Source organism: Sus scrofa, chromosome 9 (genome assembly GCF_054392235.1).
Source record: "Sus scrofa isolate SSC_HxYL_T2T_F1_AM1 chromosome 9, Sscrofa_HxYL_maternal_Yorkshire_Landrace_v2.0, whole genome shotgun sequence".
Taxonomy (NCBI): Eukaryota; Metazoa; Chordata; class Mammalia; order Artiodactyla; family Suidae; genus Sus; species Sus scrofa.
Window position 1 is genome coordinate 3,987,448 of NC_139391.1, and position 13,965 is coordinate 4,001,412.

Sequence of the window (13,965 nt, forward strand, 5' to 3'; positions counted from 1 at the left end):
AAAAGCAATTTCAGGTAATGCCTGCCATGATGGAAGGACAGTCTTAGGAAAGAGTGATCTCCCACTGAAAAAGGATAGGGAGAGAATGTTGACAACTTGTTCTAGAAGTTTTGAACTTAAGGTAAGCCAAGAAAGGGAGTGATACATGGAGGGTAATTACCGTTTAGGGGGTGAAATTGTTTTGCAGGATTTTGCAAGCTGGTAAAAAAAAGAACCAATTAAATAATTGCATGCAATTTGTTGGGTATAACTAACTGAACTGGGGAGAGAAAACGCATATTTATTTTTCAGTTGGATAGAGAGATGAGAATAAAAATTCAGTTTTCTCTAAATTCCTTGTATATAATTGGCTTAGTTCAGGAAACACTGGTAAAAAGTACCATTTCCTTCAGTCTTTCTCTTGTTTATTAATTTAGGAGAATCCTAACGTTCAGAAAGTTTAATTTTATTAGATTTAAAATTGGAAATAAGAAGAAACATGTCAATTTTGATTCCCTGTCATGCAGTTCTTATAAAAAAAATTTGCTGTTTTTCACATTTAGTTAAGAAATTTACCTATCTCACCCTCCATATTGTATTGTGGGGAAAAAGTTATTTTTGTAGTGATTAAAAATAGAAAGCACATATTTTCCAGGAGAAAGTCTCTCTATCTAGAAATTAAAATCACTATTTAGAAAGAGAATTATCTCCTTCCATTTTATTCACTTTTTCATGAAAAATTTTCTAATTTGGTTTTGTTCAGGAAAATTGGGTTAATTATTAGACTAATCCTTCACAGCAACGAGAAGCAAAGAAATGCATAGCAAGATTGTTGGGTGTGTGGTTAACGTTGAGATTCTCACACAAGGACATATATTTGGAAATGCACTACTAGACAATAAGCTCCATTTTCATGGCCAAAATCGCATTTGCAGGAAGATTTTATCAGCTCCCGCCTAAACAGGCAACTAGAAGAAAACTTTCTCCTCTCTTTCCTGGGAATGTCCACTTATACGCTATGGGATTTTATGTTCTTAGAACCTGAAAGGATCCTTATGACACAGTCTCGTATCTGCTTGGTTTTCACCCCATAGACAACAGGATTCATAGTTGGAGGCAAGAGCAGGTAGATATTGGCCACGATGATGTGACACGATGGAGGGATGGTGTGGCCCCCAAAGCGGTGGGAAAAGAAGGAGAAGAAAGCTGGGCTGTAGGAGAAGACGATGGCACAGATGTGGGCAGTGCAGGTGCTGAAGGCCTTCTGCCGAGCTTCTGCCGAGGAGAGGCTGACCACCGCCCGGAGGATCATGGTGTAGGAGACGGTGATGCACAGGATGTCGAAGCCCCCGATCAGGAGGGCCACCATCAGGCCATAGATAACATTGGCCTTGATGTTGCCACAGGAGAGCTTGGCCACGGACATGTGGTCGCAGTAGGTGTGGGGTATGATATTTCCTCTGCAGAAGGGCAGGCGCTTGACGAGGAGCGTGAAGGGAATGATGAGGAAGACCCCTCTGAGGAAGGTGGAGAGCCCAGCCTTGGCGATGACGGGATTGGTGAGGATGGTGGCGTAGCGCAGGGGGTAGCAGATGGCCACATAGCGGTCCAGGGCCATGAGCATGAGCACCCCGGACTCCATCCCCGTGAAGGTGTGAATGAAGAACATCTGGACCAGGCATTCTTCAAAGCTGATTTCCTTGAGATGGAACCAGAAGATGCTGAGGGCTTTAGGGATTGTACTGGAGCACATGACAAGGTCGGTCAGGGAGAGCATGGCCAAGAAGTAATACATGGGCCTGTGCAGGGAGTCCTCACAGCAGATGAGGTAGAGGAGCCCGCAGTTGCCCACCACAGCCACGACATACATGGAGCAGAAAGGGAAGGAAATCCAGAGGTGCAGGTCCTCCAGTCCTGGGACTCCATCCAGAACAAATGAGCATGGGACCAGGTCTGTTTTATTCAGCATTAGAGTAGTCAGGCTTAAACTTTGTATGATTTTTTCCTAGAGTAAGATAAAGAGGAGAGAATATATACTTCATGGGTACTTTTTCTCCTCCCTGTATTTTAAAATTCTGTAGTGCATTTTAATGATCAAACAACCAAATTTTCTGAGTGACGTGGAGTAGTTCTTCTGTTAATTTGTTATTAATTGATTAATTCATCTTTTCCATTCATAAATTTTTATTAAGCAATTCGAGTTCTCATCACAGACACTGATTCAGTTTTTTTAAATAAACATGTTTCCTATCCTCATAGATTTATAATAAAATGTAGTTCTGTTTTACCTTCTAAAAGATATTTTCATTAAATTCATTTGTTAATGAATATACGCATCCCCCTATGGATATGATTGTAGAGTCCCTTGATCAATGTACCAAAGTCCCAAAAAGTATGAGGACTTTAAAGATTCTTAATCTTAGTTAATACCTAGTCATTATAATTTAATTACTAAGGCACCATTCTAAGCCTTTTGGAAATATTAAATCATTTATTTCTCAATGGAGATTAGAGTCTCGCAAATCAGTAAAATTTTTGATTTGGTCTTCTTATAAAATTGCCTCATTTCATCATTTCTTATAATGGTCTATATGCATTTATAAGAATGATTTTAAATTTCTACTCAGAATAAACTTCCAGTAATAACTAAGAAGCAGCTAACTTTGCTTAGAATGATACATTTACCAATGATAATCAATCATGTATTTTATTTCTGTATTTCCACCAATTTTTCCATTTTACCTTTAAACATTGCCTTCTGAGATGATCTGGTGTCCACAGCAAAAAATAAATACAAAAGGAAAACAAACTACTTTCACGCTCTTATATCTGACTACAGGCATTGTTATACTTTGCTTTAGTTATGCTAGTTTCTCCAGTAATATTTTTCATTAGTAATATAGACATCTCCAGTTTGTATTGTTTTCTCATCTGTTTTCTTTGACCTTTCAGGTTTGCATTTTTAAATGTTTCACAATGGAACCTGTGTTAGTTGAGTTCTAGTGGGAGCCAATATAAATGCAACTTTGTATATATATACAAATTTATTTGCTTTTTAGGGCTGCACATGAAGCAGATGAAAGTTCCCAGGCTAGGGGTCAACTTGGAGCTGCAGCTGCGGGCCTACATCACAGACACAGGAATGCACCATCCAAGCCCTGTCTGTGAACCACACCACAGCTCACCGCAATGTTGGATACTTAACCCACTGAGTGAGGCCAGGGATCAAACCTGCATCCTCGGGGACACGAGTCAGATTCGTTACCACTGAGCCACAAAAGAAACTCTCACATTTATGTTTGATATTTCTCACCACACATCAATCGTATTTCTCCTCCAAGAGAAAAATTAATTAATTCAAAGTTCTGTGCTCAGGCCTAGCCCTCATTTTCAATTTAAATATTTGGGAAGAATACATGGTTACCTCATTCTTTAATTCATCTCCTACCTTTTCACATATAAGTGTTGAGCATCTGCAATGTGACAGTAGGGAGAACAAGACAGTTTCACCTGTTAAGAGACCACAGAGTTAGTGTATAGACCAAGACGCCTACAAAGAATCACAGCAAATTGTAACAAGAACTAAAATAGACGTATGTGGCATTGTCCTAAGTGAGCACTGGGCTGTTGAAGGGCATGTGCACGGCTGTCGGTGGAGAGTTGGGAGGAGGAAGGGGTGATGATAAAGAAAGCCTGTGTTGAAGAGACGCTGTCTGATGCATAGTCTGAAGAAGGGCACCTCGTGAGGGAGGCACGTTTGTAAAAGGAATTCCGGAGCGAAGAATCCAGGAGTGAAAGTATGGAAATCAAAGCCATCAAGGCTGTGAGACGTTGCTGGTGGGGAGGGGAAAAGGGACAAGCTAGACATTTGGCCAGGAGCTAGATCGTAAAGAATCTTATGACTACTGGATAATAGGGTTTTCACCAGTGTTGAGGAATGTCTGATAGTAATTCACAAGAATCAGAGATCATGAATTAACCCCATGGTGCTTGCCTCGGGAAGTGAAGAAGCCAGAATCTCTCCTATCCCTCCCTTAAGAAATATTTGCTTTCTTCTTCTTCTTCTTTTTTTTTTTTTTTTTTTTTTTTGGCTTTTTGTCCTTTTAGGGCTGCACCCTCGGCATATGGAGGTTCCCAGGCTAGGGATCGAATAAGAGCCTACACCACAGCCACAGCAACATGGGATCTGAGCCACGTCTGTGACCTACACCACAGCTCACAGCAATGCCGGATGCTTAACCCACTGAGCGAGGCCGGGAATGGAACCCATGTCCCCTTGGATACTAGTTGGGTTCATTAACCATTGAGCCATGATGGGAACTCTGAGAACTATTTTCTGCATTCTCCAGGAGTGAGGTCAGGATGAGGAAGGAAAAATCATGGAGCTATTGTAATCTCTGCTCAGCAGGTGAGTAAAAGAAGCATCATAGGATATTAAAGCTGATTGCACCACAGACAGTAATTTAGACAGTGGGCTCCAAAGCCCCCACGATTACGTAGTATAATGAAAATACTTCTGTGATTAAGCCAAAAAATTGGCTTCTATTAAACACCTTCCCACTAACCCTATAATTACCAAGAATACACAATGGTATATTGGATTTTTCATAGACATATTGTCAATTACTATGGTAGAAATCCCACCAATTTGTAAGACAGAACCTGGAATCTCGAACTGATTTGTGTAATTCACTTCATCTCTTCAAGGTTTTTGGACCTCTTAATTTCTCCAAGGTCATGTGAGGAAAACAAGAGCAGAATCTTCGTGATAAATGTGGACTCTAACCCTGTCTTTCCAATTTCTAAAGACAGGCGTGTTGCCAAAGTTGTAACTTTAAAAAGAAAATTATCCATCCTTTTAAAAATGGATAAAAATACTGTTGTAGGAAGTACAGAGCCCAGAAACCAAATTCTGAAGCATACATTAAGCTACCTAATTTATGACAAAGGAAATACTATAATTGTGCAGGAAACACAGTATTCTCCATAAATATTGCTGGGTCATTTGAATGTATTTTTGGGGAAATATATACATTTTGTTCCATCACATCATTTACAACAATGAATTTTTTTTAAAAAGGTAGAGCGAAATGCAAAATGCAAAACACACATCTTTGACGTGTGGACTTAGCCAAGATTTGAAATCAAGATACAAATGATACTGGAGTTCCCATCTTGGCTCAGTGGTTAATGAATCTGACTAGGAACCATGAGGTTGCGGGTTCGATCCCTGGCCTTGCTCAGTGGGTTAAGGACCCGGCGTTGCCGTGAGCTGTGGGGTAGGTCGCCGATGCAGCACAGATCCCATGTTGCTGTGGCTCTGGTGTAGGCCGGCAGCTATAGCTCTGGTTGGACCCCTAGCCTGGAAACCTCCATATGCCGCGGGAGCGGCCCAAGAAATGGCAACAACAAACAAACAAAAAAAGATACAAAAAATACTACCCATTGGAAAATGACATATTGAATTAGCTAAAATTATTTTTTAAATTAAAAGACACTGCTAAACTATTAAAAATGAGCTACAAACCAGGGGAAGATAAGGGCAATGCATACATAGAACAAAAATTCATACTCAAATGTCTAAAATAATCCTACCGCAGCAATAATAAAAGTGAGGGAGGGGGCAATTACTTAAAACATATGTTTCACAAAAGAGGGAAAAATGGCAATAAACATGTAAATAGTCACTGAATGGTATGGTAATTAGGAAAATACATAGCAACTTAATGTCCCATGGCATAGCAAACTAGACAGCTAAAATGAAAAAGGCTAAAAATGCCAAGAACTGGTGAGAACATGGAACCACCGGCATCCTCTGTGCTGCTGGCGGGAAGGTGGGTTTGGGCTAATTTTGAAAGATGAACATACATACGTGGGCACCACTTCCCTTCCTCACAAAAATATGCACATGTTTTTATCAGAACACAGCCACTAGGGTGTTGATGCCACAGGATTTGCAGTGTATTGGTAATCTAAGTCTGGAAAATACCCAAATCTCCACCGACGTCGGAATGGGTAAATAAATGTTGGCATGTTTCCGCAATGGAATTCATTAATGCCAGTAAACCCTCTTTAACTATATGCACAACATGAATAACTATCACTAGCCGTTAATTTTAAAAACTGGACAAAGCAAAGTGTCGTGTTTGATGCCATTTACATAAAATACAAAAATAGGTCAAAATACCCTGTGCTAGGATTTCACACAGAAGCGTGTTTTCACAGGTTGCGTTGAGTGAAAAAACTGGAAGAAGAATGAGGTAGAAAGGCTTTGTGAAGTGCTGGGAATATTATTTTTCTTTATCTAGTGATGGGGGATATAGGTTTCCAGTGGTAAGAATCCATTAGGATATAATTGTGAAAATTTCATGTATATTTTAGTTGACTAAAATAAAATCATATTGAAGAGAACATCAGGATAGGGTATTAAAACATCCTTTGGCATTTTATGTGCTCGGTATTATATTTTCTTCTCAAACCGATGGCCATTTTGGCATGCTTACAAAAATGAAGTCCTAGAAAGCCACGGAGTTCTCTCCTGTGTACCATTGGAGGAAATATTCATTCTACCTTCTGCTAATAAAACTGCCTATATTAGGTCAGCATCCGTAGGAAATATCGTTACATGGCTATTCTGGCATAACGAGACACCGAGAAAGCACAGTTTCTATTTGTCAAAATATTTGCTTTGGGAAAAGTAAAGAAACATAGGTTGCACATGTTACTAAGCATGGTCTTTAAGGGTCTCTCCTTATGTCACTGTAAAATCTTAGCGTTTATAAGAAGAGGAAGAAGGCAGAACAAGTATTTTGGTTTGGGCAATAAGGATAAATTATTTAACTTGGGTGTCTTAGGAGCACCTAGATGAATCTAACCTGGTCTCAGGAGAAGATTTTAAGAGGAACAGACAAGGGCTCCTAGACATGAAGCAAGATGAGGATTTTGACAGATAAAAACAGGGTCAACAGTGTCCTTTCTGCTGCTATTTGCTCTTTCTTACATCACGCTGCTGTTCTTGGCTTTGTCATACACGGTCCTCTGTCCTTTTGGCACCCCCCCCCAGCCCCTCCACCACCAAATGTAGCTGCTTCATACACATTCTTAAAGAAAAACCTCTTTCAGAAAAGCACGATTGTCTCCAGTAAAATTTAAAAAATAATGTAGTTACAAACTGCCATGATTAGAGGCAAGAAAATGATTTATTTATTCAAATAATCTTTTTTCCTTACATTTAACTCTTGGTACTATAAAAATCAGTTCATATGTGGAATTCTCCAAAATTCTATGAATTATTGATGTTAAGGACAGTTTGTATTCCTATTAAACCCCTGTTATCTAGCAAACCACCTGGTACGTATCAGTTACTCAATGAATGTTTCTTTTAATAAATTAACAGATGGATGAGAAATGAATAAATCCATGAATAAAGAGCATTTTATGTTTGACTTTGAGTATTACTAAATTAGAGTCTAGGTAGTGTTACTCGGAATGTTTAAAAGAAACTAGTAGAAGAAACCATAGGAAACATCTTGAGGAAGAAAGATAAACAAGATTTATCATCACAAAATAGGGAACCCAAAGTACAGAGAAAGTACGAAGAATAAAATGAAGAAGGCAGAACCAGTATATTGGTTTGGGCAATAAGGATAAAGTCTTTAAAATATCCATCAAATCTAACATAATTCTAATCAGTTTTAAGTATGATCTCTATTCTTTTCTCCCTCTATTTTAATACATTGAAGAGTTTCTGCTAACAGTGACAGTCAATACCTGCTTTGATCTGTATGTCATATTGTAAACAGCAGTGCCCAATGCAATATTGTACTTTTCTTGGCGTTAAAGGGACTCTTGATAAGCATGAACAATTATCAGTTCAGGGTCTTAATGATTTTTGTACAGAAATAACAAATACCTGTTGTGGCTCAGTGGGTTATGAACCTGACTCATATCCATGAGGATGCGGGTTCAACCTCTAGTCTCACTCAGTAGGTTAAGGATCCGGCATTGCCAGGAGCTGTGGTGTAGGTCACAGCTGCAGCTCTGATTCATCCCCTAGCTGGGAACTTCCATATGCTGCAGGTGCAGCCCTAAAAAGCAAAAAAGGAAAAAAGAAAAAGAGATAACAGCTACCTAGGTTGGAGGAAAAGGTCATACATTTTTTATCTATCCCGAGACATTTTCTTAATTCTATTGCATTGAAAATAATTTTGATACACAAAATGTAATTTCTTCTGCAAGGAAATTTGACTTATACTACCCTGGAATGTGGACAGGGTTACTGGAATAATAATATAAACACATGATTATCACCACTTATCAAATACAACTTTGATGTATCTTGTCTATCTTTAACTTTACAGGTAATAAACACATTTTTACTAAACCATCTTTCATCCTTTAGATCCATGTTTTTCTTTTGGTGTGAGAGTTGTTTGCTCCATCTAGTTTCTGCCATCCAAAATCAATGAGACAAAAGTCATAGCTCAGTCCCTGCAGGAAATAATCAAGGCAAATTAGACTATGATTTTAAGGGATAAGAGAAGACCAGGTAAGAAATGAGAATGTTCTGACCCTCGGTTTAATGATCAGGAACTAGTTTTATAACTATTCTCTCATTTCTCTTTGTCATGGGAGTGATTTACCTCTAATTCCATTTGGATAGAGAACACAGATAATCATAACTGGAATGTTACACTGAATTTTAATGTCATCTTTGGGAAAACACACATTCCCTGAGAAGATTTCATACCACGGTTCTGCCTTCAAATTGTGTGGAAGGAATCAGAGATTTACTTATGGAAACATAATAAACAAGTGCTACACATCCAAAGCCTTCCACTGTATCATACTACCTACAAAAATAGAAGTCCTGTGGTTATCTCCTCTTTTGAGTGTCTTAAATACCTTATTTCTGGATAGCAAAGCAGTAAGCTGAATGCAGACTGGTGCAGGTGTTCAGAGTCTTGGTTTAAAAAAAAATCCAAACCTTAGAAAAAATATCCAGGCAGAGCAGCCAATATCTAACCTCCTTGCTCTGTGTACTATTAAACTGAGTCTTTAAAGGGATACGTGTTATGTGTCCTAAGGGGATATTTTAGGGTAGCAGAGACACAGGTGTCGGTGTGGCAGTCTCTATGGAAGGAGGAAAAAGAACAAGAACTTTCCATCTTTGGTGCTGAAATAATGATACATACATCTGTAAATACTCTCGTGTGAGTGTGTGTGTGAGTGTGTGTGTGAGTGTGTGTGTGTGTGTGTGTTGGCATATGTATTTGGTAGGGAGAGAATGAAGATAAACACAAACCATTTTTAATGGAACGAGGATCAAATGTTTCATCTCAAATTTCTATTTCCTTTACCCACTGCCCTTTGGAAAGCCCGTCAAAAGCACGTAAGCAGAGCGTTTCCTCACTCACACATTGATTTGTTTTTAAAACTTCTTCTTTTATTCATTTGTTAGGTCACCTCTCCATTTAGTTAATGTTTATTGAGAATTTTCCACTCTCCAAGCAGCACAGGAAATACATAAACATGGACCCTGGTTTAAAAAGCTTACTTTCCAGTGAGGGAATTGATTAATATGACAGTAGTCTAGAAATAAAGTCATCAAAAGTTTAGGCTTATGAAAAATTAGATCAATACATAACTTTTTTTTCTTTTGCTTTTTAGGGCCACACTTGTGGCTTATGGAGGTTCCCAGGCTAAGGGTCAAATCGGAGCTGTAGCTGCCGGCCTGCACCACAGACACAGCAACGTGGGGATCTGATCCGCATCTGCGACCTGCACCACAGCTCACGGCAAACGCTGGATCTGTAACCCACTGAGCAAGACCAGGGATTGAACCTGCATCCTCATGTATACAAGTCAGATTCGTTTCTGCTGAGCCAGGATGGGAACTCCTTTATTTTGTTTTATTTTTTCATAAATCTTAAAATAATGATCACTATAAGGGTAATAATTTAAAAATAACTGATTCTGACAAAACGGAAACAGACTCGCAGACATGGAGAACAGACTTGTGGTCGCCAAGTGTGGGGGAGGGAGTGGGATGGGCTGGGAGTTTGGGGTTAGTAGATGCAAACTCTTCCACTTAGAATGGGTAGGCAATGAGGTTCTGCTATACAGCACAGGGAGCTGTATCAAATCTCCTGGGATAGACCATGATGAAAAAGAGCATTAAAAAATAAAGTCTCTGTGTGTATGAATGAGTCACTTTGCTGTGTAGCAGAAATTGGCACAACATTGTAGATCAACTACACTTTAATAAAAAATGGCAAAAATAACTGACTCTAGTTTTTATCTATTTAAAATAGGTAATAAAACTATGCCAACATATAGTGATTAATTTGGAAAAATATAAAGGCATTTCAAAAGGAGCCTAAGAAGCACTCATAGTCCTGTAACTTCGAAGAAACTTCTTGTGTATATATTTTTATTAAGCTCAATACATTTTATTAGGTTTATATTTGTACAATGATCATCAAACCCAATCTTGCAACATTTCCATTCCCAAATCCCAGGCCACCTCTGCCCCTGAACCTGTCTCCATTGGTAACCATATATTTTTCAAAGTCTGTGAGTCAGTATCTGTTCTGCAAAGAAATTCATTTTATCCTTTTTTAAGGTCCCACATATAAATGATAGCAAATGACATTTGGGTCTCAGTGTCTGACTAATTTCCCTTAGCATGGTAATTTCTAGGTCCATCCATGTTTCTGCAAATGCCATTACTTCATTCCTTTTTATGGGTAAGTAATATTCCATTGAGTATAGGTACCACATCTTCTTTATCCACTCCTCTGTCCATGGACATTTAGGTTGCTTCCATGCCTTGGCTATTGTATATAGTGCTGCAGTGAACATTGGAGTACATGTATATTTCTGAGTCATGGTTTTCTCTCAATAGATGCCCAGGAGTGGGATTGCTAGATCAAATGGTAATTCTAGTTTTAGTTGTTTAAGGAATCTCTATACTGTTTTCCATAGCAGTTGTACCAATTTACATTCACCCCAACAGGGTAAGAGGGCTTATTATCTATGTAGGTGGCAGATGTGGCTCAGATCCCGTGTTGCTGTGGCTGTGGTATAGGCCGGCAGCTACAGCTCTGATTTGACCCCCTAGCCTGGGAACTTCCAGATGCTCCAGGTGCAGCCCTTAAAAAAAAAAAAAAAAAAGTGGGAGTTCCCATTGTGGCTCAGCGGAAATGAATCTGACTAGCAGCCATGAGGATGTAGTTTCCTCCCTGGCCTCACTCAGTGGGGTAAAGATCTGGTGTTGCCATCAGCTGTGGTGTAGGTTGCAGACACGGCTCAGATCTGGTGTGGCTGTGGCTGTGGTGTAGGCCAGTGGCTACAGCTCCGATTCGACCCGTAGCCTGGGAACCTCCATATGCCAGGGTGTGGCCCTAAAAAGATAGAAAAAAGGGATGTTGGATGTCCAGAGACCAAAGTCATGAAAACGTCGTCACTCCCTTGTACTAAGGGGGAAGGGAAGGAAAATGTGTTTCTGGTTAAAACCGTGAGAGTTGTAGCTGTAGCCCGTGGTCTGCCTGGCGTGTGCTTGAGGAACACATCCGAGCCCTGATGTCAAGGCGGGCTGAGAGTCGAAGAAAAAACTCAAACTCTTTTTCCTCTTGCACTCCACTCTCCTGCCAGTGATTCCCAGGGACTCCGTCCACTGAATGCCAGAGGACAAGGGATCTCAGTTCATACAGTATACGAGCTTTAAACCTCCAGGGCCAGAGTGAAGCAGAAAGAACCCAGAGCAGATCTGGAGAGGCAAACGGAGCAAGAGAGAGAACCTCTGAGTACTTCTCTCCCCCTCCCTTTTTCTCCTATTCATCTATATCTTCTGGATTTTGTTTGTCCAAGTCTGGTCACCTTGCCACATCCTCCCCAGAGTCTCATCATCGTCTAGCTGGACTTGGCTTATCTGAAGTATCTTCTCTTTCTGCGTCTGCATTCGTATCTCTGCAATGATGTTTGTTCAGCCAGACTGACTTTGCTCCCAGGTCACAGCTATTATTGGATAAGCATTGTCTGTAATTCACACTCATGTTTATTTCTTTGGCTGTGTATGTGTATATTTATTTAAATTAAATCAAAAATATTTTTATTTTAGGGGAAAGATATAAACTTTTCATTATGTTGGGCTTTGATTCCATCTGATTGCTTTGGTAGAAAGTGCTTCCTTTTCGCACACGTATTTAGCGCTTGTCAATATTTTGGAGCTACTGTGAAGGTTTTTATTTTTCCCTTTTAGGTGCTTTCATAATTATTTATATGAAAATGTGAAAAAAAGCTACCTCGAAGGCATTCACTTTCCTCCTCATCTTTGGACTTCCGAAGTATGTTTGCATCACGGGGAAGATTTCTGGTGCCTTACTTTCTTCTCTAAGCTCAAAGGAAACACTTTTTGGAAGCCTGCCCTGAGTTCTTTAGTCCTAAGCGCATACACCATGGGGTTGAGGGATGGGGGAATAACGTTGTGTAGCACATTGAGTAGAACCGGAATCAGAGTAGCTTTCGTCTCTGCCAGGTGAGTTACTGAAATCACTACAACAACTGTATAGAAGAAGAGGATAAGGATGAGATGGGAGCTACACGTGCTCAGAGCCTTGGATGAAGCTTCGGCTGAGTTCAGTCTAAGTACAGAGCGCAGAATCTGAGTGTATGACAATATTATAAGACTGAGATCACTCCCCATGCCAAGCCATGCTAGAACCAACTGGCAGATGCTATTTGGCTTCCAGTCATCACAAGCCAGGCTAGTGACCCCCAGGTTAGAGCATAGGCAATGCTCAATCTCATTCCTGGAGCAATAATGACGCTGGGCTGCAAGCACAGGCACTGGAATGACAAGCAAGCCATTCCGAAGCACCATGAACAAGGTAGCTTTTAAGATGAAGGCATTGGTGACAACTGATGGGTAGTGAAGAGGGTGACAAATAGCCACGTATCTGTCGAAAGCCATGCAGAGAAAGATACCAGACTCCATGCCGACAAAGCAGTGAATGGCGTAGATCTGAGCAAAACACTCGGGGAGGCTAATGACCTTGGCATCGAACCAGAAGATGGCCAGGATCTTGGGCATGATGGTGGTAGCCAGACCAATATCCACCACAGAGAGGATGCCTAAGAAGTGGTACATGGGCTGCTGAAGAGCGGGATCTTGGCAGATGGTGATGAGGATGAGGACATTGGCACCAATTGCTAAGAGGTAGAGCACGGCCAACGGCAGAGAGAGCCAGTGTTGCCAGCTGTGAATGCCTGGGAATCCCATCAGGATGAACTCAGAGACCTGGAATTGGGAGCTGTTGGAGATTTTTGGAGAGGCAGACATATTTTCCTAAGAGAAAAACAAGTATGTTTTCTAAATTTGCTTTCTCTGAGCACAATTATATTAAACTTTACTTAAAAACTGTCTCTACATGTGTAGTTTGTAGTGTGCTGTAACTAAATAAATTCTGCAGCCCATCTCATAAAAATATAAGATAAAATACAATGAAGTTCTAGGGCTTTAAAGGAGAAGGTAAAAGTCACAATTATCAGTGTTGACTGCTCAGGGACATTTCAGCACAAATTTGAAATCTCTCTTTGTATTCTCCTCAGTTATCTCAGGTTGGGACCACCACATAAATATGATTCTTGGGGTTTTTTTGTTTTTTAATTTTTAATTTTTAAAATTTATTATTATTATTTTCTTTCCTTTTAGGGCTGCACCTGTGGCACATGGACGTTCCCAAGCTAGGGATCAAATCAGAATGGCCCCTGCCAGCCTAGCCACAGCCTCAACGCAGGACCCACCCGTGTGCCACAGCTTGCAGCAATGCTAGATCCTTAACCCACTGAGTGAGGCTGGGGATCAAACCCGCATTCTCACAGACACTATGTCGAGTTCTTAACCCACTGAGTCACAACAGGAACTTCTTAATTTGTTTTTTTAACCTTGCATTATCTCTTTAGAAATTTAGTGAAATCAAGTGA

The 13,965-nt window shown here is 40.1% G+C and overlaps 2 protein-coding genes across 2 annotated transcripts; both read right to left on the minus strand.

Annotated features, from left to right (window-relative positions):
- Nucleotides 1-988: 988 nt before the first annotated feature.
- LOC100516093 (olfactory receptor 52N4) lies at nt 989-1,948 on the minus strand. Its single transcript, XM_003129444.2, has one exon. It carries the CDS (start codon nt 1,946-1,948, stop codon nt 989-991), a length of 960 nt encoding a protein of 319 aa, XP_003129492.2.
- A 10,389-nt stretch (nt 1,949-12,337) lies between these two features.
- On the minus strand, nt 12,338-13,321 carry OR56B1 (olfactory receptor family 56 subfamily B member 1). The gene has a single exon (XM_003129485.2). It carries the CDS (start codon nt 13,319-13,321, stop codon nt 12,338-12,340), a length of 984 nt encoding a protein of 327 aa, XP_003129533.2.
- Nucleotides 13,322-13,965: the final 644 nt, after the last annotated feature.